The sequence below is a fragment of the Salmo salar genome, chromosome 01, assembly GCF_965601325.2.
Source record: "Salmo salar chromosome 01, fSalSal1, whole genome shotgun sequence".
NCBI classification, from domain to species: Eukaryota; Metazoa; Chordata; class Actinopteri; order Salmoniformes; family Salmonidae; genus Salmo; species Salmo salar.
The window spans coordinates 28,948,294-28,971,458 of NC_138291.1; the positions used below are offsets into that span (position 1 = coordinate 28,948,294).

Genomic DNA, 23,165 nt, shown 5'->3' on the forward strand with positions numbered 1-23,165 from the left:
CAGCCGATACAAACCATTCAATTACAGTACTTTAACCATTGGGTTCATAACGTTGGATGCTGTCCGTTTCACAGATTCAAACCTGGTCACCAGAATCCTGTTGTCCAGTTGCTGCAGAGACGAGAGAGACAGAGCGTGCATTCAGAATTCACACAAATACACCTATTTTCATACATAATAATGAAACCAGCATTAGAACCCAAATATGTGACTATGCAAGGTTTTGCAGAGGAAAAGACCTGCACTGAATGCTGGGCTACACATCATCCATCCAGACAGAGTCAAGTCTGGCACTCAAAAGTACAACTGAAAAACATAAATGAAAAGTTTTTCTGGTTTGTTTGGTTTTAGATGCATCTCCATTGTCTAGAAAGATTCTGACTTACTTTGATGTAGACTGTAAGGTCTGTGTAGAGAGGATCTGTAGGTCCTGGGAGCTGCCCTAAGAAACTCACAGTGCTGTCTAGTGACACCTCACTGGACTTGGGGAACTTCTGGCCTAAAGAGTGGCAGGGCAGAATAGGCATGTTGTTTTTCCATAAACAATTTACATTGACGACCCCGACAACAGTGTGAGGTCCTGTGAGACAGAGAACAGCCTGGCCAGAGGAGGACGGGGCCATCTACCAGGGGCAAATGGCCAACACTGGCCAGAGGACCCCTCCACTGGGACCCTCCACATGCAGCTTCATAGCTGGTGAGCACTGCTGGTGGAGACAGTCATCTCAAAGAGCCATGTACAGTTTGTCAGGGTTTGTGAGTAATAGGAGCTGTGAGTAGGAGCTGGAGCACAGTAACATCCTCTGGGACAGACACACACAGGGAGCTGGCCAGACACTTAGCACGCTGCTCCACTGTTGGGTATCGCATGTGTTAGAGAAGAAGACGAAATACTGCACAATCACAAAGATGACATAGCCTGCTGACAGCGTTGAAAGTAGAATAATAAAAATGAGTACATGCACAGTACAATCAGAGAATAGAAGAAGAAAAAAAGCATTACAAATCTGGAAAAAACGCACAACTACAGATTCCCCCTCTCGTATATAACGTTACTCTATAATCCACAATGCCCTCACACTCATTTTGGCCAGTAATGACTGTTATTGACTGATTGAGGTTATGAATAAATATGGTAACCAGGACTCTTCAGTGATACATCTATGAGTAAAATCCTAAAATAGACAAAGGAAAAATAATGCAATTTTGTTTCATTTTAAATTTACACAACTGATGTTCTATCAAATTAACAATGAGGTTCTGTTTCGTTCTATTTTCATTGCAAAATGTCCTTCCTATTTTTATAACAGTGTGACTGCCTGGACCAATCAAGAAACATTTGGTGCATGCGTTTTACGCAGTGCACTCTCGCAACGATCAGTCCCAACCTTTTTATTCTTCTTCAGCACGGGATTTGTATTGCTTTGGATACAGGAAGTAGAGCTGTGTAACTGTTGTCAATAAAGGGTAAAATATAAATCCAGCTGATCAATCAGTTGTCTGTCATACCCGACTGTTAGTTTGCAATTTCTACATTGCACATCGAAGTAAAACATGTCAACTACTGCTCAACTATTCGAGGTAAATTGAACTGCATGTTCTAGTATTGTTGGGATAGCTGTCTGCTAGTGCTAGGTAGCTATCTAATGTTAGCTAGGTGGAGAATGGAGAAGTCAGTGCTAGCTATCCATCCATATGACGATAAGTCCGAGCTAGCAAGCTAGCCAGCCTATTGTTTAACAGATTAGGCTATAGCTAGCTGGCTAACGTTCGCTATAGCTAGCTAGCCAGATAACTATAATGAGTGTGAATCGCGTTTTTGAAAGGAAGCTGCCATCATCTAGGTAGCTACCACTCGCTATACAGTTGACAGTGCTGTGTTTATCCAGGGATATGTTGATGTGATATTGTCAAACGTGTAGCTACCTACATATGATGGCCAACAGAGCCTTTCCAGCAGTGAATGTTAATTCTAGCTACTATGTTTTTTGTTATTGTATACTGGTGTACAGTTGCATTGGCTAGCTTGTCACGCCCGGTGTTGGCCCAATAATGTACTACCGTCGGTGAAAGAGCTAGCCCAGTGTTAGCTATAAGCAGTGACTACGTTTACATGCGCATATTATTACTGATAGTAACTCCTATCCCGTTTAAGGTCTTATTCGGGAAAAGCTGTTTACATGCACCTTTGATATCCTGCTCATGGGTATCCCTGTAAACATGACTAAACATAATATGCTTCATTTAAATTCATATGGGTTAGTCACTGAAATATGGACACTGAGTGTCGGCCTATAACCGCTCACATGTAGCGTAATATAATATTAACTCCTGGAGAATTATTCATTTCTTGCAGTGTAATTATACAACAAATGTTAATTTTGTCTCGGGAACAGCAGTGAAGAAATATTATGTTTTCTTTCAGCATCTCTTGAGAAAATGCAAATGTATGTGTAATGTGCTATCCCTGACACTGTTATGCCATCAGACAGTATTTCAACCACATCAAATATGCACCAACACTGAAGTCTTATCAGAAACCTGTTTGGTATTTTTCTCAGCTTTTCATTTCCTTAAAACTGGTCAAGCTGATGACATTTGGACATTTTGCACAGGACCAATCTTTCCACTGTTTTCACCCCGGTCACTAAACAAAACAGACAATTTTACCAGCGTTAACTAGATTACTAATGCATTCATTCCATTGATGTAAGACATTATTCTGGTGAGCACTACTTTATTTGGTCTTCTGGGGCAACAAGTTATGACAGAAGAGAAGCTGCATGTATCAAACTATAGTTGACAAACAAATGGCCTACCAAATGTCTTAAATTATAAGCAGAAACGTATATTAATTATAGCAAAATTATTAAGGAATTATTATGGTGAATCGAACTGGCAGGTAGCCTACTTTTTGAAGTGATTTCAGTTTACGTAGAATTTCAGCACCCCGCAGAAGGACCGCAGTTGTACAGAACAAACATAGGTACAGGTAAGCATTTTCAGAACTCAACCCCACCTCGATATAAGAGAACAGAGTTGACCGTTCCTCAGCTTGGTCCAGTATTGCTCATGTCATGTAAGATACACACCATTTACACTGATTTACTGTGTGTGTGATATGATATGATCCACAGGAGCCCTTTGATGCAGACGAGTACATAGAGAGGTTGGCCTGGAGAACCCCTGGAGGAGGGTCCAAAGGAGGAGCAGAGGCATTCGATCCCAAAAGGTTGTCTTGTACTAAAGACATGGCTTTAAAGAGACTCACTATAATCATGGCTCTAGTCCCAACCATACAGCAAGCTTTATTTAAACCTCCATTGAAGATAACTCTGAGGCAGAGCATTATGGGAGGCCACCAAGTTCTGAGTCATACAGTAACTGACAGAGAGGGAATGTATGTGCGTTGGGAAGGGATGGGCGATGTGCCTAAGCTGTAGCCACCGCCTAAGGAATTAGCCAAGAGATTATATACTCATCATTTTGGGATGTTTCCTACTCTGTTAAATATGGTGCTGACTTACAACATTTGCTCCACAGTCCTCACTTTAAAAGCAGCTGACGAAGCTTCCAGTTTGTAGAGATTCTGAATTCTGGGGACCCAAGAATTAAGCCCCCAATGCTATTTATAAATATTAACTGAGAGAGTGTAAGGTTAGTAGGACAAATCTAACCCCATATTACTCAATCACTCATGCTAGCAATATAGTAAAGCATTTTTTCCCTACCCTTTGTTTGCTGTAAAACTCATGACTGTAGATCAATGAAGACTGTTGAAGGCCAGCTTGTACTGCAAGTGGACTTATGGCTATAGAGTGTTTACTCTAGACCAATGTGAGGTAGGCCTGCAGTGTGTTAAAGCCCTTGTCCTGCTTCCCTTCCAGGCTGCTGGAGGAGTTTGAGAACCATATAGAGGAGCTGAAGCATCTGGATGAGAAGATCCAGCGGCGGGTGGAGAAGCTGGAGCACCAGTGTCACAGAGAAGCCAAGGAGTTTGCCCACAAAGTACAGGACTTACAGAGGAGCAACCAGGTCAGCTTCTTGGCCCACCGGACCCTTAACCACCCACCACCACCCCAAATCCCCAGGAGTTTCTCCTGTAGACAGACACTTTTCTGAAGAAAATGTTTTGTTTTATCCACATTCATCAATCATGTCACTAAACATGTGACTTCTTTTTGCACAACTCTTTGTCTCCATACAGGTAGCCTTCCAGCACTTCCAGGAGTTGGACGAGCACATCAGCTATGTGGCCACCAAGGTGTGTCACCTTGGTGACCAGCTGGAGGGCGTGAACACGCCCAGGCAGAGGGCTGTGGAGGCCCAGCGTCTCATGACCTACTTTAATGAGTTCCTGGATGGGGAGCTGCGCAGTGATGTCTTCAACAACCCAGAAAAAGTCAGGATACATACACTACCATCCACCCACATGTAGTCCTAAAGAGATTGACCTTTTTATGTTTTCAAAAAAGATTGAGTTTGACCGTTGAAACCAAAAAAAAACACTACAGCAGTGAAAGATATTAAGAACTGAAATTAGTTAATGAACAGGATTATGACGTAACCACCCATTTTAATTTGTGGAATTGATCCCTTTAGTTGAAACCCTTAGCTAATTTGGATTAATATACTCGCATTTACTCCTTGACAATAGCTAGCGGGTTGACTGGTATGGATGTCAACATGCTCATGTCTGTCTTAATTGCCTTAAGGTGCAAGGTAGACTGGGCCTAATTAATCTATGTTTCCTAATGATGGGTTGGTTGTTTAGCAACAACCGATGCATGTGCAACTATGGGGCAAAACAGACGGGGTTGACTGAGATTGTTGACAACATGTAAACTATATTTCGTCTCCAATGTTTATTGAAAACAAATTAATTTGCACAATTAGCATTTGTTGTCTCTCAAAGACATTTCTCCGGTTGTTGTTTAGCTAGCTAACAAATTTTAGCCATATTAGCATAGACGTGACATCAGTCAAACATCCCCAAAAAAGAGACAGTATCAGTAACAAGATACTTTACATGACCAATATTATGTGGACACCTGCTCATTGAACATCTCATTCCAAAATCATGGGAATTAATATGGAGTTGGTCCCCCCCTTTGCTGCTATAACAGCCTCCACTCTTCTGGGAAGGCTTTCCACTGGATGTTGGAACATTGCTGTGGTGACTTGCTTCCATTCAGCCACAAGAGCATTAGTGAGGTTGGGCATTAGGCCTGGCTCACAGTCGGCGTTACAATTCATCCCAAAGGTGTTCGATGGGGTTGTGGTTAGGGCTCTGACCAGGCCAGTAAATTTCTTCCACACCGATCTCGACAAACCATTTCTGTATGGACCTCGCTTTGTGCATGGTGGAATTGTCATGCTGAATCAGAAAAGGGCCTTCCCCAAACTGTTGCCACAAAGTTGGAAGCACAGAATCGTCTAGAACGTCATTGTATGCTTTAGCGTTATGATTTACCTTCATTGGAACTAAGGGGCCTAGGCCGAACCATGAAAAATAGCCCCAGACCATTATTCCTCCTCCACCAAACCTTACAATTGGCACTATGCATTGGGGCAGGTTGCGTCTCCTGGCATCCGCCAAATCCAGATTTGTCCGTCGGACTGCCAGATGGTGAAGCGGGATTTATCACTCCAGAGAACACGTTTCCACTGCTCCAGAGTCCAATGGCGACAAGCTTTACATCACTCCAGCCGACACTTGGCATTGCGCACGGTGATCTTAGGCTTGTGTGCGGCTGCTCGGCCATGGAAACCCATTTCATTAAGCTCCCTACGAAGAGTTCTTGTGCTGACTTTGCTTCCAGATCCAGTTTAGAACTCAGGAGTGAGTGTTGCAACTGAGGACAGACGATTTTTACATGCCACGTGCTTCAACACTCGGCGGTCCTGTTCTGTGAGCTTGTTTGCCCTACCGCTTCGCGGCTGCGCTGTCGTTGCTCCTAGACGTTTCCACTTCACGATAACAGAACAGTTACAGTTGACTGGGGGAGCTCTAGCAGGGTAGAAATTTGACTACCTGAGTTGTTGGAAAGGTGGCATCCTATGACTGTGCCATGTTGAAAGTCACTGAGCTCTTCAGTACGGGCCATTCTGCCGATGTTCGTCTATGGAAAATGCATGGCTGTGTGCTTGATTTTATACACCTGGCAGCAACGGGTGTGGCTGAAATAGCCGAATCCACAAATTTGAAGGCGTCCACATACTTTTGTGTATATATAGTGTACAGTGAGTTGAAATGAGCCACCTACGTTTCTCAACATGGCAGTTTCTTGTCCTTGTTGTTAGCTATCTGGCTATCCAGAATCACAGCAACACACCACAGCCTTCTGCCCCATTGAAGCGTTCGCATTGTTTTTGTGACGTTGTCAGCTAACCCGTCTGTAGGGTTCAAAACCATCTGAGTGACCTCACTATCAACCCTCAAAAATTTGATAGTGTATTATCAGAATATCATAGCTGTTTTTGAAGAGTTTGGGATTCTCTCAATCAATTCCTTTTAGTGGGAAAACGGTAATCAATCTCAGAGACAGGAGCTGGACATGGGATGAGAATGCTTCCAGAGAGGCATGATGTGGAAATTGCAGACAGATCCCTTTTTCTGAGCATACCTCCAGACGAGGAGGAAAGAGGAAAGCTGCGAGTGAATAGCTGAAGGGGGAAGGCTCTGCTAATCCTTCTGAAAGGGAGGGTTGGGCCGCCAGCGTGGAGACAAGTGCTGCTAAACCCTGACTGCAGAGAGACGGCTACATTACTTACATGGGATTTAGCTAATCTTAGCTGGGGGACAGATACTTAGAAAACCTTCGCCGAGCAGAAAGGCTGGATCCTCCTCACGGGAGCGGAGTAATAATGTTAGCTGAGGCAGGCATCTGCAGCAACCGGGGAGTTGCGGACGGTGGGCCTGTCCTAGGTCTGGGGTTTTCAGCCAGTGTGTGTATGTCGGGTGGGGGGAGTGGGCGGTTCTCGACAGGGCCCCTCTTTAGAGAGATATCCCTGGCCGGACAGATTATTGAAGGCAATTTAGGCTCCTGTGGGATTACAGCCCATTCAGAGGAGCCATACCAATACAGAGTTGGATATGCTGCTAACTCAGGGCTGCTGTGGTTGCTGTTAGCCAGGTGAGCGGCGGCTGCTTGTTATCATCTCCGTGGTGTACAGAGAGGAGGTGGAGGAGGGCTGGTTTAACATGATCCCCTAAGTGGCGATGCTGCTACTGCTGCTCTGCTCTCTGGATGTTTGGATGTCCATTTCTTATGTTCCTCTGTCTCCCTCTCCCCCCTATTTCTCCCTCTCCCAGATTAAGGAAGCTGCTGATATCATTCAGAAGTTGCATCTCATAGCCCAGGAGCTGCCATTCGACAGGTGAGTAGTCCTGGAGGCAGCTTTACACGAGCTCCGTGGTATAATGTAAACAGTATCGGTGCTGCTACTCTGCCTCTACCCATCTCATAGAAACATCAGAAGTATTTTTGTCAATGTTAGGTTGCACTAACTTGTGTCTGAGGGAGAGAATATATTTAACTCACTTCAAATCAGAGGGACTACACATTATTCCATTTTGGGTTTGTCTTTTTAAATGTCTGATGTCTCTGATGAACGCCTCTATCCTTGTCCTCTTAACAGGTTTGCAGATGTTAAGGCCAAGATTGCAAGTGAGTGTTTGCGTTCAACATGCTCTTTTGTTGCTGATTGATGGACAAGTGATAACACAGCCAGGCTAAGAAATGCAACTAAATCTGTTGTGTCTAGGTAAATACCACGACCTGGAGCGCCAGCTGATCCAGGAGTTCACGGCGGCCCAGCGTAGGGGCGAGATTGGACGCATGCGGGAAGTCGCTGCGGTCCTCTTACACTTCAAGGTGACCCACAAACACTGGACACACTTTCATGTCTCCATATTAAAGGAAATGTGTGTTATTGTTTGAGTTGTGTTGTAACTTACAATATGCTCTTGTGTCTCATTCAGCATCTATGCAACCATGCATACAGTTTGTTGTCATTTTTTGGTGGTGTTAGATTGTGGAAGTGATGCAGGTGTGATTGTGACATGTCTATGTTTCCTGCAGGGCTATGCACACTGTGTGGATGTATATATCAAGCAGTGCCAGGAGGTGAGTGTGTAGTGTTCAGTTGAACATCAACCCTTTATAACAGCTCAGTATAGAGTACCTGCGTGCTTCTGTAGTCTCACTGCAGGTTAGTTCTGAGGTCTGGATTTAACATAGCCCCTCTAGTAATTTAATAGGATCTCTGTCATAAACCCTCAAAGTTCCAGAATGGGATGAAAATGGTAGCCATTGTTAAAATACAAACCATTCTAATTGGAATGAATGGCAGTAGAGGCATTAGTAAAGAAGTGATGCATTTCCTGCTTTTACTTAGGCAGAAAAATGCAACTAAGGTGGGATATATCAGAATTAGTGTTATAGAATTATTGTTACCCTAAAATATTGTAATATAAATGTTATGTATAAATAGCCTAAAAAATATATGTAAACAGACCATAAATGTCTCAATGTTTGTTTCCCTGGAAAGCTGTGAGTGTTATAATACAATATCACTACTTGTTGCATTTCTGACTTGTCTAAGTCCTATCATCATCTGATTTCAGCCAGTGTATGGCTGTGGATTGACTGCATTTGTATGGAATATTGGCAGTTAAATTGAAAATATATGGAATCATTCCACTTAAACTAGCTGGTTAGCTAGCTACTAAACATACTGTGCAGATCATCTTCAAATTCATTGTTTTACACCATCTTATCACAGCACACTGGCTGCCTAACTCCCTGACCAAAATGGCTGACCGTTTATACTGGCATAAGACTTTATCCATTCTAGTATTCTAATTCCTAATTCTATGGGGTTAACCCTCTCTCTCGCTCTCTCTTTTGCACTCTGTCTGACTGTCTGCGTTCAGGGGGCGTACATGCGTAGTGATGTGTTTGAAGACACTGCACTCCTCTGCCAGCGGGTCAACAAGCAGGTGGGAGAGGTCTTCCAGAGCCCCGAGACCGTCATGGCCAAACTCATCCAGAACATCTTTGAGAACAAACTACAGGTACAGTGGACAGTCTCTCCTATTGACCAAATCTTCAGCTGCCACAAGGTTTAAAAATGTCTTAGTTCGCTGACCCAGTTCTGATGGACTGACTAAGCAGTTTTGTGTTCCAGGCCCACGTAAAAGAAAAACTGGATGAAACCCGCCACTCTGATGTAGAACAATACCTCAAAAACCTCTATGACCTTTATACCAGGTAATACTGCTGTTCACCCTTTGACCGCTCACTCTAAGCAACTCATACCATCTATTCTGAATTTTTTTGAAACCGTGGCTACCCTGTGTCTCCAGGACAACGGCCTTGGCTTCCAAGCTGACCGAGTTCAACCTGGGCTCAGACAAACACACCTTCCTGTCTAAGCTCATTAAAAACATCTTCTCCTCCTATCTGGAGAGCTACATTGAAATGGAGAAAGATTACCTCCGCACACGCAGCGCCATGATCCTTCAGCGCTACTACGACTCCAAGAACCACCAGAAACGCCCACAGGGTGGGGGCAGGTAGGAAGTGACTGACCACCTCTACCCCAATACCCCCTGACCCTCTCTTCAGTCTTTTCTTCCTTTACCCAATACTTCTTGTTCATCCTTGGGGTCAGATCTCAGTTGGATTAAATAGTTAAATGTATTTAAATAGTACGCTCCTCATCTCTCCACTCCTCATCATAGCAAGGTCCTGTCTTTGAGTTCAGACTCTTCCCTTTTCCTTAAGTGTATTAATGCTCCCCCCCCAGTATCCAAGAGCTGAAGGAGCGGATCAGGCAGCGCACCAACCTGCCCCTGGGGCCCAGCATTGACACCCACGGAGAGACCTTCCTCTCTCAGGAGGTGGTGGTCAACCTGCTCCAGGAGACGCGCCACGCTTTCGAGAGGTGCAACAGGGTAAGGCTGCTATGCTGCCACCTACAGGAGAGACAATAACACTGCATGCAGTAAATCTCTGTAGAGTGCTGAGAGTAAATCAGGTCCTGTCTCTGTGTGTTGTGAACCAGCTCTCAGATCCCTCGGACCTGCCCAAGAACGCCTTCTCCATCTTCCTGCTGCTGGTGGAGCACCTGTGTGTGGACCACATCGACTACGCACTGGAGATCGGCCTCTCCGGTACATCTAACTCTCACTAACACAGTAAAGGCTGCGAAACCTTGAGCAGATACTTTTCATTTGTAGGTGTTGTATATTCATCTTCCTATCCTTCTGTTGTTCTCTTTTGCCTTTTTTTTTTTTTAAAGGAAAGTGGTGTGTTTCTCTCTTTCTACAGCCATTCCCTCAGCTGATGCCAAGAATGCCAACCTGTACTTCCTGGATGTGGTCCAGCAGGCCAACACCATCTTCCACCTGTTTGATAAGCAGTTCAACGACCACCTGATGCCTCTTATCAGGTTAGCGTGGGGCCTGAACTGTCAATCACACACACACCCCCCCCATTAAAAGGTAGCAACTCTCTAGCTAGCTTCATGCTGTCCAGATAAAGTTGTTCTGTGTTAAGTTTTTATTTCCTTTGACCTTTCATGGACCTTCTGTCTCCACCAGCTCGTCTCCCAAACTGACAGAGTGCCTGCACAAGAAGAAGGAGGTGATTGAACAGATGGAGGTGAAACTGGACACAGGCATAGACAGGTCAGTAAACCACAAAGTGTTGTAAATGTTATCAACAGCATCATGGGAAGTGAGTGAATGTATCCTATTAGTGTGTTAGGGGTGGTCGTCATGGTGTTGTCCTCTCTCTGCAGGACACTGAACTGCATGGTGGGACAGATGAAGCACATCCTAGCTACGGAACAGAAGAAGACAGACTTCAGGCCTGAAGATGAGAACAACGTCATGATCCAGTGCACCGCAGTAAGTAGTGAACTGCACCCAACCTCCACCTCTGGTCTCATTTATGAAAAGCAAAGCGAGAATCAAAACCATGTTAAACACACTGCTCCTGGCAGTTCAGAATAGGTTGTCGAATTTCACTGTGTATTTTTTTTAAAACTGTATTTAACTTGAAAGTACCAGAGAATTCTTCATAGTTGTAGAAGTTGCTAATAATTTTATTGCACATTTATTAATTTGACCTTTGACACCAAACCTACATAGTCCGACTCCTACTTCCTCCCTGTGCTCCCCAGGCCTGCTCCAAGGTTTGTGTGTATGTAAGTCGGCAGGTAGAGCGTGTGCGGAAGTCCATGGACGGTAAGAACGTGGACACAGTTCTGACGGAGCTGGGTGTGCGTTTCCACCGCCTCATCCACGAGCACCTGCAGCAGTACAGCTACAGCTCCATGGGAGGCATGCTGGCCATCTGCGACGTGGCCGAGTACCGCAAAAGTGCCAAGGACTTCCGGGTGAGAGGTCACACCAGAGTTAGCATCATTACGCATGTAGCAACAGTTGACATCATGTAGAGCTAGTAATGATACTGAATAAATGCCTCTTGGCCTAGTTAAAGGTTGGATTTATTCCTCCTAGCAGAACGCTAATGGTTTACTGTCTCTCCCCCAGGTTCCTCTGGTTCCTAATGGTTTACTGTCTCTCCCCCAGGTTCCTCTGGTTCCTAATGGTTTACTGTCTCTCCCCCAGGTTCCTCTGGTTCCTAATGGTTTACTGTCTGTCCCCTAGGTTCCTCTGGTTCCTAATGGTTTACTGTCTGTTCCCCAGGATCCTCTGGTTCCTAATGGTTTACTGTCTGTCCCCCAGGATCCTCTGGTTCCTAATGGTTTACTGTCTGTCCCCCAGGTTCCTCTGGTTCCTAATGGTTTACTGTCTGTCCCCCAGGATCCTCTGGTTCCTAATGGTTTACTGTCTGTCCCCCAGGATCCTCTGGTTCCTAATGGTTTACTGTCTGTCCCCCAGGTTCCTCTGGTTCCTAATGGTTTACTGTCTGTCCCCCAGGATCCTCTGGTTCCTAATGGTTTACTGTCTGTCCCCCAGGATCCTCTGGTTCCTAATGGTTTACTGTCTGTCCCCCAGGATCCTCTGGTTCCTAATGGTTTACTGTCTGTCCCCCAGGATCCTCTGGTTCCTAATGGTTTACTGTCTGTCCCCCAGGATCCTCTGGTTCCTAATGGTTTACTGTCTGTCCCCCAGGATCCTCTGGTTCCTAATGGTTTACTGTCTGTCCCCCAGGTTCCTCTGGTTCCTAATGGTTTACTGTCTGTCCCCTAGGTTCCTCTGGTTCCTAATGGTTTACTGTCTGTCCCCCAGGATCCTCTGGTTCCTAATGGTTTACTGTCTGTCCCCCAGGATCCTCTGGTTCCTAATGGTTTACTGTCTGTCCCCCAGGATCCTCTGGTTCCTAATGGTTTACTGTCTGTCCCCCAGGATCCTCTGGTTCCTAATGGTTTACTGTCTGTCCCCCAGGATCCTCTGGTTCCTAATGGTTTACTGTCTGTCCCCCAGGATCCTCTGGTTCCTAATGGTTTACTGTCTGTCCCCCAGGATCCTCTGGTTCCTAATGGTTTACTGTCTGTCCCCCAGGATCCTCTGGTTCCTAATGGTTTACTGTCTGTCCCCCAGGATCCTCTGGTTCCTAATGGTTTACTGTCTGTCCCCCAGGATCCTCTGGTTCCTAATGGTTTACTGTCTGTCCCCCAGGATCCTCTGGTTCCTAATGGTTTACTGTCTGTCCCCCAGGATCCTCTGGTTCCTAATGGTTTACTGTCTGTTCCCCAGGATCCTCTGGTTCCTAATGGTTTACTGTCTGTCCCCCAGGTTCCTCTGGTTCCTAATGGTTTACTGTCTGTTCCCCAGGTTCCTCTGGTTCCTAATGGTTTACTGTCTGTCCCCCAGGATCCTCTGGTTCCTAATGGTTTACTGTCTGTCCCCCAGGATCCTCTGGTTCCTAATGGTTTACTGTCTGTCCCCCAGGTTCCTCTGGTTCCTAATGGTTTACTGTCTGTCCCCCAGGATCCTCTGGTTCCTAATGGTTTACTGTCTGTCCCCCAGGATCCTCTGGTTCCTAATGGTTTACTGTCTGTCCCCCAGGTTCCTCTGGTTCCTAATGGTTTACTGTCTGTCCCCCAGGATCCTCTGGTTCCTAATGGTTTACTGTCTGTCCCCCAGGTTCCTCTGGTTCCTAATGGTTTACTGTCTGTCCCCCAGGATCCTCTGGTTCCTAATGGTTTACTGTCTGTCCCCCAGGATCCTCTGATTCCTAATGGTTTACTGTCTGTTCCCCAGGATCCTCTGGTTCCTAATGGTTTACTGTCTGTTCCCCAGGTTCCTCTTGTGCTGCAGCTCTTTGACACACTCCACGCCCTGTGTAACCTCCTGGTGGTTGCCCCAGACAACCTCAAACAGGTCTGCTCCGGCGAGCAGCTCACCAACCTGGACCGGAACCTTCTGCACGCCTTCGTACAGCTGAGAGTGGACTACCGCCAGGCCAGACTGGGACGACACTTCAGCTAATGGCCCTGGCCAATGCGTCGCTGTCCAGCCCTCGGTCCGTCCAATGACCACGGCCTATGATTTCACAAAGCTCACCATGGAAACGGAATTCAGCCAACCTGGATGGAGTCTTCTCTGAGTTAGTCTTTCATTCTCATCTGCAGTAGCACCTTTTGCTTTGTCTGTCCTAGAGGCCAAGAAAGACCACCGCCATTCACAGTTGGTCTACAGGTAGCCTAGCGGTTAGAGCAGGGTTTCTTAAACTATGGGTCGGGACCCAAAGTGGGCCCTGAGTTTGTGGGAGGTGGGTCGAGTTATGAGAATACATACATAATCACACACTATTTCTTTTTAATTTGGGTTGTTGGAGGACGATTTGGGTCACGGGAGGACGGTCAATTTCTCATTTGGGTCTCGAGCTGATAAAGTTTAAGAAACCCTGGGTTAGAGCATTGGGCCAGTATCCGAGAGGTTGCTGGTTTGAATACTCGAGCCAACAAGGTGAATAATCTGTTTATGTGCCCTTGAGCATGGCACTTAACCCTAGTTTGCTCCAGGGGTGCGATACTACTATGACTGACCCTGTAAAACAGGGCTGTCAAATTCATTCCATGGAGGGCCTAGTGTCTGCTGGTTTTTGGTTTTTCCTTTCAATTAAGACCTAGACAACCAGGTGAGGTGAGTTCCTTACTAATCAGTGACCTTAATTCATCAATCAAGTACAAGGGAGGATGAAAACCTGCAGACACTCAGCCCTCCGTAGAATGAGTTTGACACGTGCTGTAAAACAACACATTTTCACTGCACCTTTCACCTAAATTTACCTGCATTTTGCCCTTGATTTCTGCAACACAAGGAATTTTAAATGTATATGACTCTTGTTTTGAAATACTAATCCACCAAAACATGATTGTGTCATATTACCGGTAATATGAACCTTGATTTCCAAGCTTTCAACTTAACATAAAGAGATATTTTGTTTTGATTGTGCCAAATGTATATTCTGTGGCTGCACTTGTACACAGGAACAGACTTTAAAGCTACTGCAAAGACAAAGTTGAGCTCTTCATAGCTCAGGCCTGTCATGGCACTGACTGACTGCATACTGGAAACAGCCACCCCTCATACAGAACTCCCAGAGGAATCTACTCTCACCAACATTCTCTCTCTCTCTCTCTCTCTCTCTCTCTCTCTCTCTCTCTCTCGCTCTCTCTCTCCTCCCGAACCAAGCCTGCTAAAGAGCTCCGCTGTGCCTGGCAGAGAGAGTCACATGACCACCTCTCTCTGACCTCAAGGGAGAGGTGAGGGGTCAACACACTGGCTGTGATCCCAGCCGTAATCATGTCTGAGAACCACTCGGGGGTCCTGGGTGGTCCGTCTGTGGCTAAGATGACGGGTGCGAGAGGTCAGTGAATCATTGTAATTGCATAGATCGACACCTGCTTATCCAACGAGGCTTACCAACCGTGGTCTCCATTGTGGACTTCTCTTCACCGCTTAAGGAGATAATGAGTGAAAGTTAAGTGGACTTCACGGGGCCTACAGGGGGCCAGGGAGGGTCAAGATCACTGTGCCTCTGTATGGTGGTAATTGTTTGTCTGTCTATCAGTGTCGGTGAGACCAAACCTGAAGTTATGTATTATGCTAAGCTATTCCCAGTGTACTGCTGTTTACCTTAATGAGTCATAAAAAATGTTGTTTAATTAGTCTCATTTTCATTAACAATAACAGTGAAGAAAGAGTTTGAAATGTAAGAACTGAGTGAGAGAGTAGGCTTGGTGCTGGAAGTGATAGGAATAGACTTCTAGAACTCATTAGGTATTCTTAACATGTCAGACTCAGAGTAATTTCTCCCTAAAAGAGTAACTTTCTCTAGACTCCAGGAACAGAATCTGTTCGAGGGATTAGACATCTAGCGGTTCATGAAATGTGTGCAGTCGTCATGGACTAGAGAGACGGGGCGAGATGGAGATGGCTGAGCACTCAGCCACAGCTCCGGCTGGCTAGTGTTGTGTAGAAGGTACACAGGGTGCTGAGCAAAGTCAAACAACATCATTAATTAGGCTAATATTATTATCAATGCCACAGAAATTAAATTCTCCCAGCCCTAATCACAACTGGATAGCTTGTAAAAAATATTTTGTTAGGCCCTGGTGCAAACACTGGGCCTTTTACCAAACATTTGAAAACTATTTGTTTTAGCGGCGATTAATACATGCTGCCTGGGTAGGAGTGGGGGGAATGGGCCCCGGCCAGAGACTATAACTGGAGAGGAGGCTAAGGCACAGCCTGCCCCCAGGGACGCCCTGCCTGGGTAAATGGGAGGGATGGGGGGGGGGGTGTTTGAGCAGTTGGAGGGGATTAGTAACACTGTCAATACTGGAGAGCTGGATAAGACTGTTCCCTCTTACTCGTCAGCCGCCACAGTCTGAGCAGCTCCTGCATCGACACACGTTTACACACACAAACACACGTAGGGGTGTCTGTCTGGAGACGGAGACCAAAAAATTGAAAACTGTTCTTGTTCTAAATTCCATCAAACCCCTGGTTGAGGAAGATATACAGTGCATTCAGAAAGTATTCAGACCCCTTGACTTTTTCCGTTTTGTTACCTAACAGCCGTATTCTAAAATTAATTACGTAGTTTTTTGCCCCCCTCAATCTACACACCCATAATGACAAAGCAAAAACAGGTTTTTAGAAATGTTTGATTATTTATTAAAGAAACATATCACATTTACATAAGTATTCAGACCCTTTACTCAGTACTTTGTTGAAGCACCTTTGTCAGCGATTACAGCCTCAAGTCGTCTTGGGTATGATGCTACAAGCTTGGCACACCTGTATTTGGGGAGCTTCTCCCATTCTTCTCTGCAGAAGTTCTGTCAGGTTGGATGGGGAGCGTCGCTGCACAGCTATTTTCAGGTCTCTCCGTAGATGTTCGATCAGGTTCAAGTCCGGGCTCTGGCTGGGCCACTCAAGGACATTGAGACTTGTCCTGAAGCAACTCCTGCGTTGTCTTGGCTGTGTGCTTAGGGTTGTTGTCCTATTGGAAGGTGAACCTTCGCCCCAGTCTGAGGTCCTGAGCGTTCTGGAGCAGGTTTTCATCAAGGATCTCTCTGTACTTTGATCTGTTCATCTTTGTATCGATCCTGACTATCCCAGTCCCTGCTGCTGAAAACATCCCTACAGCATGATGCTGCCACCACCATGCTTCACCATAGGGATGGTGCCAGGTTTCCTCCAGATGTGACGCTTGGAATTCAGGCCAAAGAATCAAGCCAGAGAATCTTGTTTCTCATGGTCTGAGAGTCTTTAGGTGCCTTTTGGCAAACTCCAAGCGAGCTGTCATGTGCCTTTTACTGAGGAGTGACTTCCGTCTGGCCACTCTACCATAAAGGCCTGATTTGGAGTGCTGCAGATATGGTTGACCTCCTGGAAGGTTCTCTAATCTCTACAGAGGAACTCTGGAGCTCTGTCAGAGTGACCATTGCGTTCACCTCCCTGACCCAGGCCCTTCTCCCCCGATTGCTCAGTTTGTCATGGTGGCCAGCTCTAGGAATAATTTTGGTGGTTCAAAACTTCTTCCATTTAAGAATGATTGAGCCCACTGTGTTCTTTGGGACCTTCAATGCTGCAGAAATGTTTTGGTACCCTTCCCCAGATCTGTGCCTCGACACAATCCTGTCTCGGAGCTCAACGGACTTTCCTTCGACCTCCTGGCTTGGGTTTTTGCTCTGACATGCACTGTCAACTGTGGGACCTTTTTATATAGACAGGTGTGTACCTTTCCAAATCATGTCCAATCAATTGAATTTACCACAGCTGGACTCCAATGAAGTTGTAGAAACATCTCAAAGATGATAATTGGAAACAGGATGTATCTGAGCTTAATTTCGAGTCTCATAGCGAACGGTCTGAATACTTTATATAAGGTTTTTATTTTTAATACATTTTCCAAAATGTGATTGCTGAGGATTTGTTTCTAATTTAATACATTTTAGAATAAGGCCTTAAAGTACTTTCCCAAAGGCACTATTTCCTCATGCCTTTTCCTGTGCCGATATCAAGGCAGTTCTGCAAGAATGCAAGCATCTGGATGTAGCCAAAGAACCTTATTCAATTTCTTGTAAAAATACCAAATATGTACTGTCCATGTTTTTATCTATCAATCATTTCTTAACTTCCTACACAAGGAAATGCAGAACATGCATCCAAACCCATTAATTCACTTTCCCTCCTCTCTCTCTTCCTCCACTCCCCCTGAGCTTTATCCTCACCCAGCAGGCTCAGGTAGAGCTCAGCCAGCAATTACACCTGTATTATGGCCAGATACGGAGTGCCCCTCTCTTAAGCTACCAAACTTGCCAACCTGCAGTGTCACCAGGCTAATTCTCTGTCACTCACACCCTCAGGAAGGAAGATGTCTCCTTGTCGAGTGATCCTCATTAGGCAATATAAAAAGTGGATTGATTGTTTTGTCATTTGTTCTTGGCTTGTGTTATTGTATTCAAATGAAAGACATTGTTTCAAACGCTAGCCTCTTGAGTGTTCCACTTAAGCTACATATTCAACAGCAACAACTCTTGAATCTCCATTTATTGTGTGTTCTGTTAAGAGGAAGTCTGATTCCTCCAGTCCTCTGCTCTGTCCGTCAATATCTTTGTTCTCTCCGCAGGTTATTCTCCCCCATCATCCACACTCAACACCATTCTTCCAGCAACCCACTCTTCCACACTAAGATGTCATAGCACTTTCAGTTTGTCCACTCTGTCTACGCTACAAGCCCAGCTAGTCCTTCAGAATCCCACAAATCCCTGCTTTCGGCGTCTCCCTCCCATACATGCCGGTCCTCCCTCTGCCTCCTGGAGCACTGACAATAAAGCATTACAGCAGTCAATCCATGTCAACAACAGCTTTGCTTAATTCCTGCTAAACACATTTAAGCTAAATCTTCACCTAATGATGCATAGTGATTAGCACTTGCTCTTTCGTCTGCCGGCGGCTTGTATCAATTTCACTTATGTATTTGATTTTCCTGCCATCATCAGAGAGATGACTCAGGTGTGGGCGCTGTAGCAGCCAGGCTGGGAGGGTGTTAAGGATCCCCCTTCAAAATAGACACCAAGTAATTAACACTTGTATTGTGGGCAGCTTTGTATTCATACAACACCCCTCATCAGCCTCTTTGATGTGGGAATCAGATTAATGATGCCAGAGCCAACAATAACTGGTGCTATTCAACTGCCTGTTGTCCCTATCTACATTTCATATCAGACATTTGTCACTTGACATCTACAGTATGGCTTGAAAAGAGGGAGTCGAGATGCAAAAGGAGTCCCAGTGCATATTAATAGTGTGTAATCAAAGGCAGGTTGGATACAGCTATGATAGGGGTTGCAAACAGGGTGCTTTCCAATTGAAAGATAGAATGGGTTGTTGTTCATGTGCTGCCCCTTTTCAAAAGCCATTCTCCAGGATGTCACTACGTGAGAGGCTTAGAACAGGAGTCAGGAGGTGGGCATCGTGCCAGACACTTACCCCGCCAGGCTCTCTTAATGTGCTGTAGATTTTGCCCTGGCCTTGACCCACTGCCCAGAGTGTGCCAGCCAGGCCCAACATGGCACAGGTGTCATGCCACCTTTAGTCTTGGGCATCCTGGAAATTCACTAGGCAGAATGAGACTGATGCCAATGCTCTCCTCCTTCGCCTCACTCGTCATAGTGAAGGCCTAGTCCACTGTGGCCCAATTGAGCCCTCCCTCGAATCATTTAATCATACACCACCATCCTTTTGATAATATGAAACCAACGTGCAGTGCTGTGCTTTGTTCTCTCCCACTCCTTCCCTCTGCGCCATAACTCTATTAATACTATTCATCATTTTGCGGAGCTGTTTCCTGGCTCGATGCCTGTGCTGTGCACGCTCTTGGCTGGGCTTGTCTGTTTGACTGCTCCACAGGAACAGACTGGCACTCTGACTGAGGGCTCCGGGCTTCGGGGCCTGCACACACAATCAGCTAAGCATGGATCTGTCTCCGAGGCCTGCACACACAATCAGCTAAGCATGGATCTCTGTCTATGATAAACAGGGTTGACTTCTCACGAGAAATCCAAATATAAATTGTCTCAATGCTACTTTTAGTTGCTAATCTGTATCACTTACCCGCACACACACACGCATGCACACATACATACACACAAAACAACAGCTAGGTTCAATAGCACTCACCCAACCCTGGGATGTGAGCAGTTAGGTGTCTTGATCATGGGTTTGGGTTGTTTTCCAATACAAACATCTGCAGCACCCCACTGAGCCACCACACTTGGCAGAGAGAAACAGAGCTCTCTCCTCGACTAAAGATGAAACACTACGTCAACACAAAAACACATGCTTTTGTTTCATCAAGCATTTGCCTTGAGGGTAGATCAAATGTAAATGAATGTGTTCTGTGCTCTCCTCCCAAGTATTTTCCCATGTGGAATGAGTAGCCGTGCTGCTGTAGAAATGGTTCAGTACCTCTAGTAGGCCAGCAGAGGGCAGTAGTGCTCTTGTATTGCTCTCCTCCCTTGAAGAACTCTCTCTTCCTCAGAGCTGCTCACAATGGGGATCTGCCTGAGGGGTGAAATTTTGCTTTTTTAGGTCTGTAAACCCATATCCCTTAATCCCCAGCCATGATTGACAATCATGATTTAGGGTATATGGTGTCCCATTCTAATCCATGAGCAATGATTCATTTGCATACCTTCCGTGCGTGGCCTCATTTTGGAGGAGGAAACCGCTGCCTTTGTAAGTGACACAGAGAGAGAAAGAGAGAGCTGAGGAGACAGTGTATGACAGACAGAGAACAGGAAGAAGAAGAAGAGAGCATGGATGGGGGAATTCTTGTGAATTTTGCCAGAGGGGAGATGATTGCAGTCTCCATGCCTCACCAAACTTGCCCTTTGCCCGTCTTCTTCTCCAGCAAGACTTTCCTCTGACACAGTGATACACACACACACAGGCAAACAGACACACTCAACACACACAGACACAGAGACAACCATCAAACATAAAACACAGATCCCAGAGCATATACAGAAATAGAGACACAAGGGGACACAGAGGAGAAACACAGAGATGCTCCCTCACACGTTGCAAAACTAAATTGGTATTTGCTCATTTTATATCCAAGTCAGGCTTAATTATAATCATGGGAGTTTGGGAGTTACCGTATAATCTCTGGAAGGTATTAAGAATTACCCAGAACACACCACAGCAAAAGAAACAAATACAAATACTTACAATTACTTTCCAGTCATAATACACGAGGGATTAAACATCAAATAATGCATGCTGTTTGGCATACCTTCAGAGAGCATTCATCCACACTGTATCAATGAGAGCATTGTACAGAGGGGGATCGCCTGATCGAGGGGTTTTATGGTCAATGTCTGGGCTTACTGTACTACATGTACATCAAATCATTTGCACAACAATTTCTATGTTTTGCTAAATATCCTGTGAGTGTATAGGATGCAATTAGGCCTTTATTTTCAATATTAAAATGTGAATATCTCACTGTCTCACACGTAACACACTGTTGTTACATGTTCATGATTAAAGGATAAATATGGATTCATTTTGTATTTGATATATATAATTAATAATCTATAATTGTGTAATTACAGTGTTTTAAGGCTAGTTCAATATTATTGTAATTGTAGATATATTATCATAAGATAGGCCTATGTGGAAGCAATATTTGTTTGAGATATCAGTTCTACACTTGCAACAACTTACACAACACACAATTAGACATGGGGATATTACAATATAAATATATATTCTAAAATCATTATTAATGTTATCATATTATATTAGAAGATGTTTTATAGTGCATATGAGGCAAGTTTTTTCTTATCCAGCGGAAATTGTCCGCTGCAGTTTAAACACATTGTTCAACACATGCTACTCATATTACGGTAATGTACATTTCTGTTGAAAAGCAACCTATAAAGTGACCTTGAACATATAATTATCATACCTTCATAATGGTTTATTATTCCTTCACTCAATCCCTGAGACCAAAGTTATCAAGGTCATCAAGTTTATCAAGTCTATAAAAGAGTGAATAGAGGTTCAGGTATCTCATCGCACTGAATTTACCTTTACGAGACCACCACATTTTGCAATTAACTTCCTGACACTCTTGACTGACTGAGCCTGGCCAAGCCTTTGTGACAGATCACTTCCCTTTGAGATGGCAACTGTGTGATAATCTGATTTGATCTACGGTAGTATATCGTGTGTCTGGTTAACAGGCTGTCTGTTGACAGGTGTTGATGTGTCCACACTGTAGTGCTAGTGTTAGTACTAGCCTGGAGAAGACAACACTGGGACACACCGACTACAGCAGATAACCTGGACACCTCAGTTCACACAAATAGCAAATAGATTTTTTTTAAGGTAAATCAAATCTAAGAAGTGTTTTTATGTTAATTATCTCTTTTCAGACTTGATATTCTAGGCAAAGTTATCAGTGGCTTATTTTTTTTATGTAAAAACAATAACATAAAAATAAATACAGTTACACACAGTCATTTACAATATTCCTTATTAAATTCACAACTATAATAACATTTTATTTTTCATTAAATGTCATACACTTCCCTTCCATAGACTCGGTGTTGGTACATATAGCTAATTTATCGTTGCTCAATGTATATTTATTATTACGTGTTTTACTTTTCTATTATTTCTCTATTTTCTTTTTCTCTGCATTGGGAAGGGGGATACCTAGTCAGTTGTACAGCTGAATGCCTTCAACTGAAATGTATCTTAATCGACATCCACGTCTTCGGCGCCCAGGGAACAGTGGGTTAACTGCCTTGCTCAGGGGCAGAACGACAGATTTTTACCTTGTCAGCTCGGGATTCGATCCAGCAAACTTTCGGTTACTGGCCCAATGCTCTAACCACTAGGCTACCTGCCGCCCCGTTGGGGCCAATAAGTAAGCAGTTCACTGTTAATCTACACCTGTTGTTTACGAAACATGATGAATACAATTTGATTTGATTTGACTGGCTTATTGCAGTGAACAGTAGCAAACATGAACAGGCTTGGTCAGTCCTACATACTGTATCCACCATGGGAAACCATCCTGAGTGCCTGCTGGCTACCCAGCCACAACCTCAGCCTAGCCCTGAACTGGCCTGTCAATGTGGGAGGTGCAGTGTGATTAGTGAGCCTGTGGCAGGGCTCTATCTACTTTAACACAGTGCCCCCCCATCCCACTGCCATGTGCCATCCTACCATCCCAACCCCTCTGCAATCAGCACTATTTACTGGCTCAATTGATTCCTTCTCTTTATCTCTCTAACTCCTACATTTTCAGTGAGTGAGGGGAAAAAGCTCTTATTTTTCCCATTTTGAGAAATTATACTCTTGTACTTGATCCAGCTAACAGGATTTTCTTAAATTACTTTATAAAAGACCATCTTTTAACTTTCCTCTTTCTCCTCTATCCATTCATTAGCAGGTCTGCCTCGAGGCCTGCTCACATCAATTGGTTGGGTTAAAGTTACAAAGTTAGGCAGCTCAGCGCTCACGGTGGTTTGTGGGTGGGGGGGGGGCAGAATTATTAATTTCGGAAGTATTAGAAAAAATAAAGAGATTGAATTAAGAGTATTGGCCCTCTGTTATCCAGCACGGGGAGCCTCAGGGACCTACTGTG

The 23,165-nt window shown here is 44.8% G+C and overlaps 1 protein-coding gene across 3 annotated transcripts; it reads left to right on the forward strand.

The window, feature by feature from the left end:
• The first annotated feature begins 1,353 nt into the window (after nucleotides 1-1,353).
• LOC106593771 (exocyst complex component 5) lies at nucleotides 1,354-21,071 on the forward strand. Of its 3 annotated transcripts, none has more exons than XR_001325970.3 (19): nucleotides 1,354-1,581; nucleotides 3,138-3,232; nucleotides 3,888-4,035; nucleotides 4,208-4,402; nucleotides 7,316-7,380; nucleotides 7,642-7,670; nucleotides 7,768-7,877; nucleotides 8,085-8,129; nucleotides 8,939-9,079; nucleotides 9,193-9,275; nucleotides 9,371-9,580; nucleotides 9,814-9,961; nucleotides 10,072-10,180; nucleotides 10,338-10,458; nucleotides 10,610-10,696; nucleotides 10,810-10,918; nucleotides 11,194-11,409; nucleotides 13,283-14,855; nucleotides 18,129-21,071. XR_001325970.3 is itself a non-coding variant. In XM_014185184.3 (18 exons), the coding sequence occupies exons 1-18, from the start codon at nucleotides 1,555-1,557 to the stop codon at nucleotides 13,469-13,471; spliced, it is 2,127 nt and encodes a 708-aa protein (XP_014040659.1). In that variant the 5' UTR covers nucleotides 1,354-1,554; the 3' UTR covers nucleotides 13,472-15,153. The 3 variants fall into 3 exon arrangements, 1 of the variants encoding a protein (XP_014040659.1); XR_006769495.2 differs by lacking the exon at nucleotides 18,129-21,071 and having other exon boundaries at nucleotides 13,283-13,589; nucleotides 14,681-15,153; XM_014185184.3 differs by lacking the exon at nucleotides 18,129-21,071 and having other exon boundaries at nucleotides 13,283-15,153.
• The last annotated feature ends 2,094 nt before the right edge of the window (nucleotides 21,072-23,165 follow it).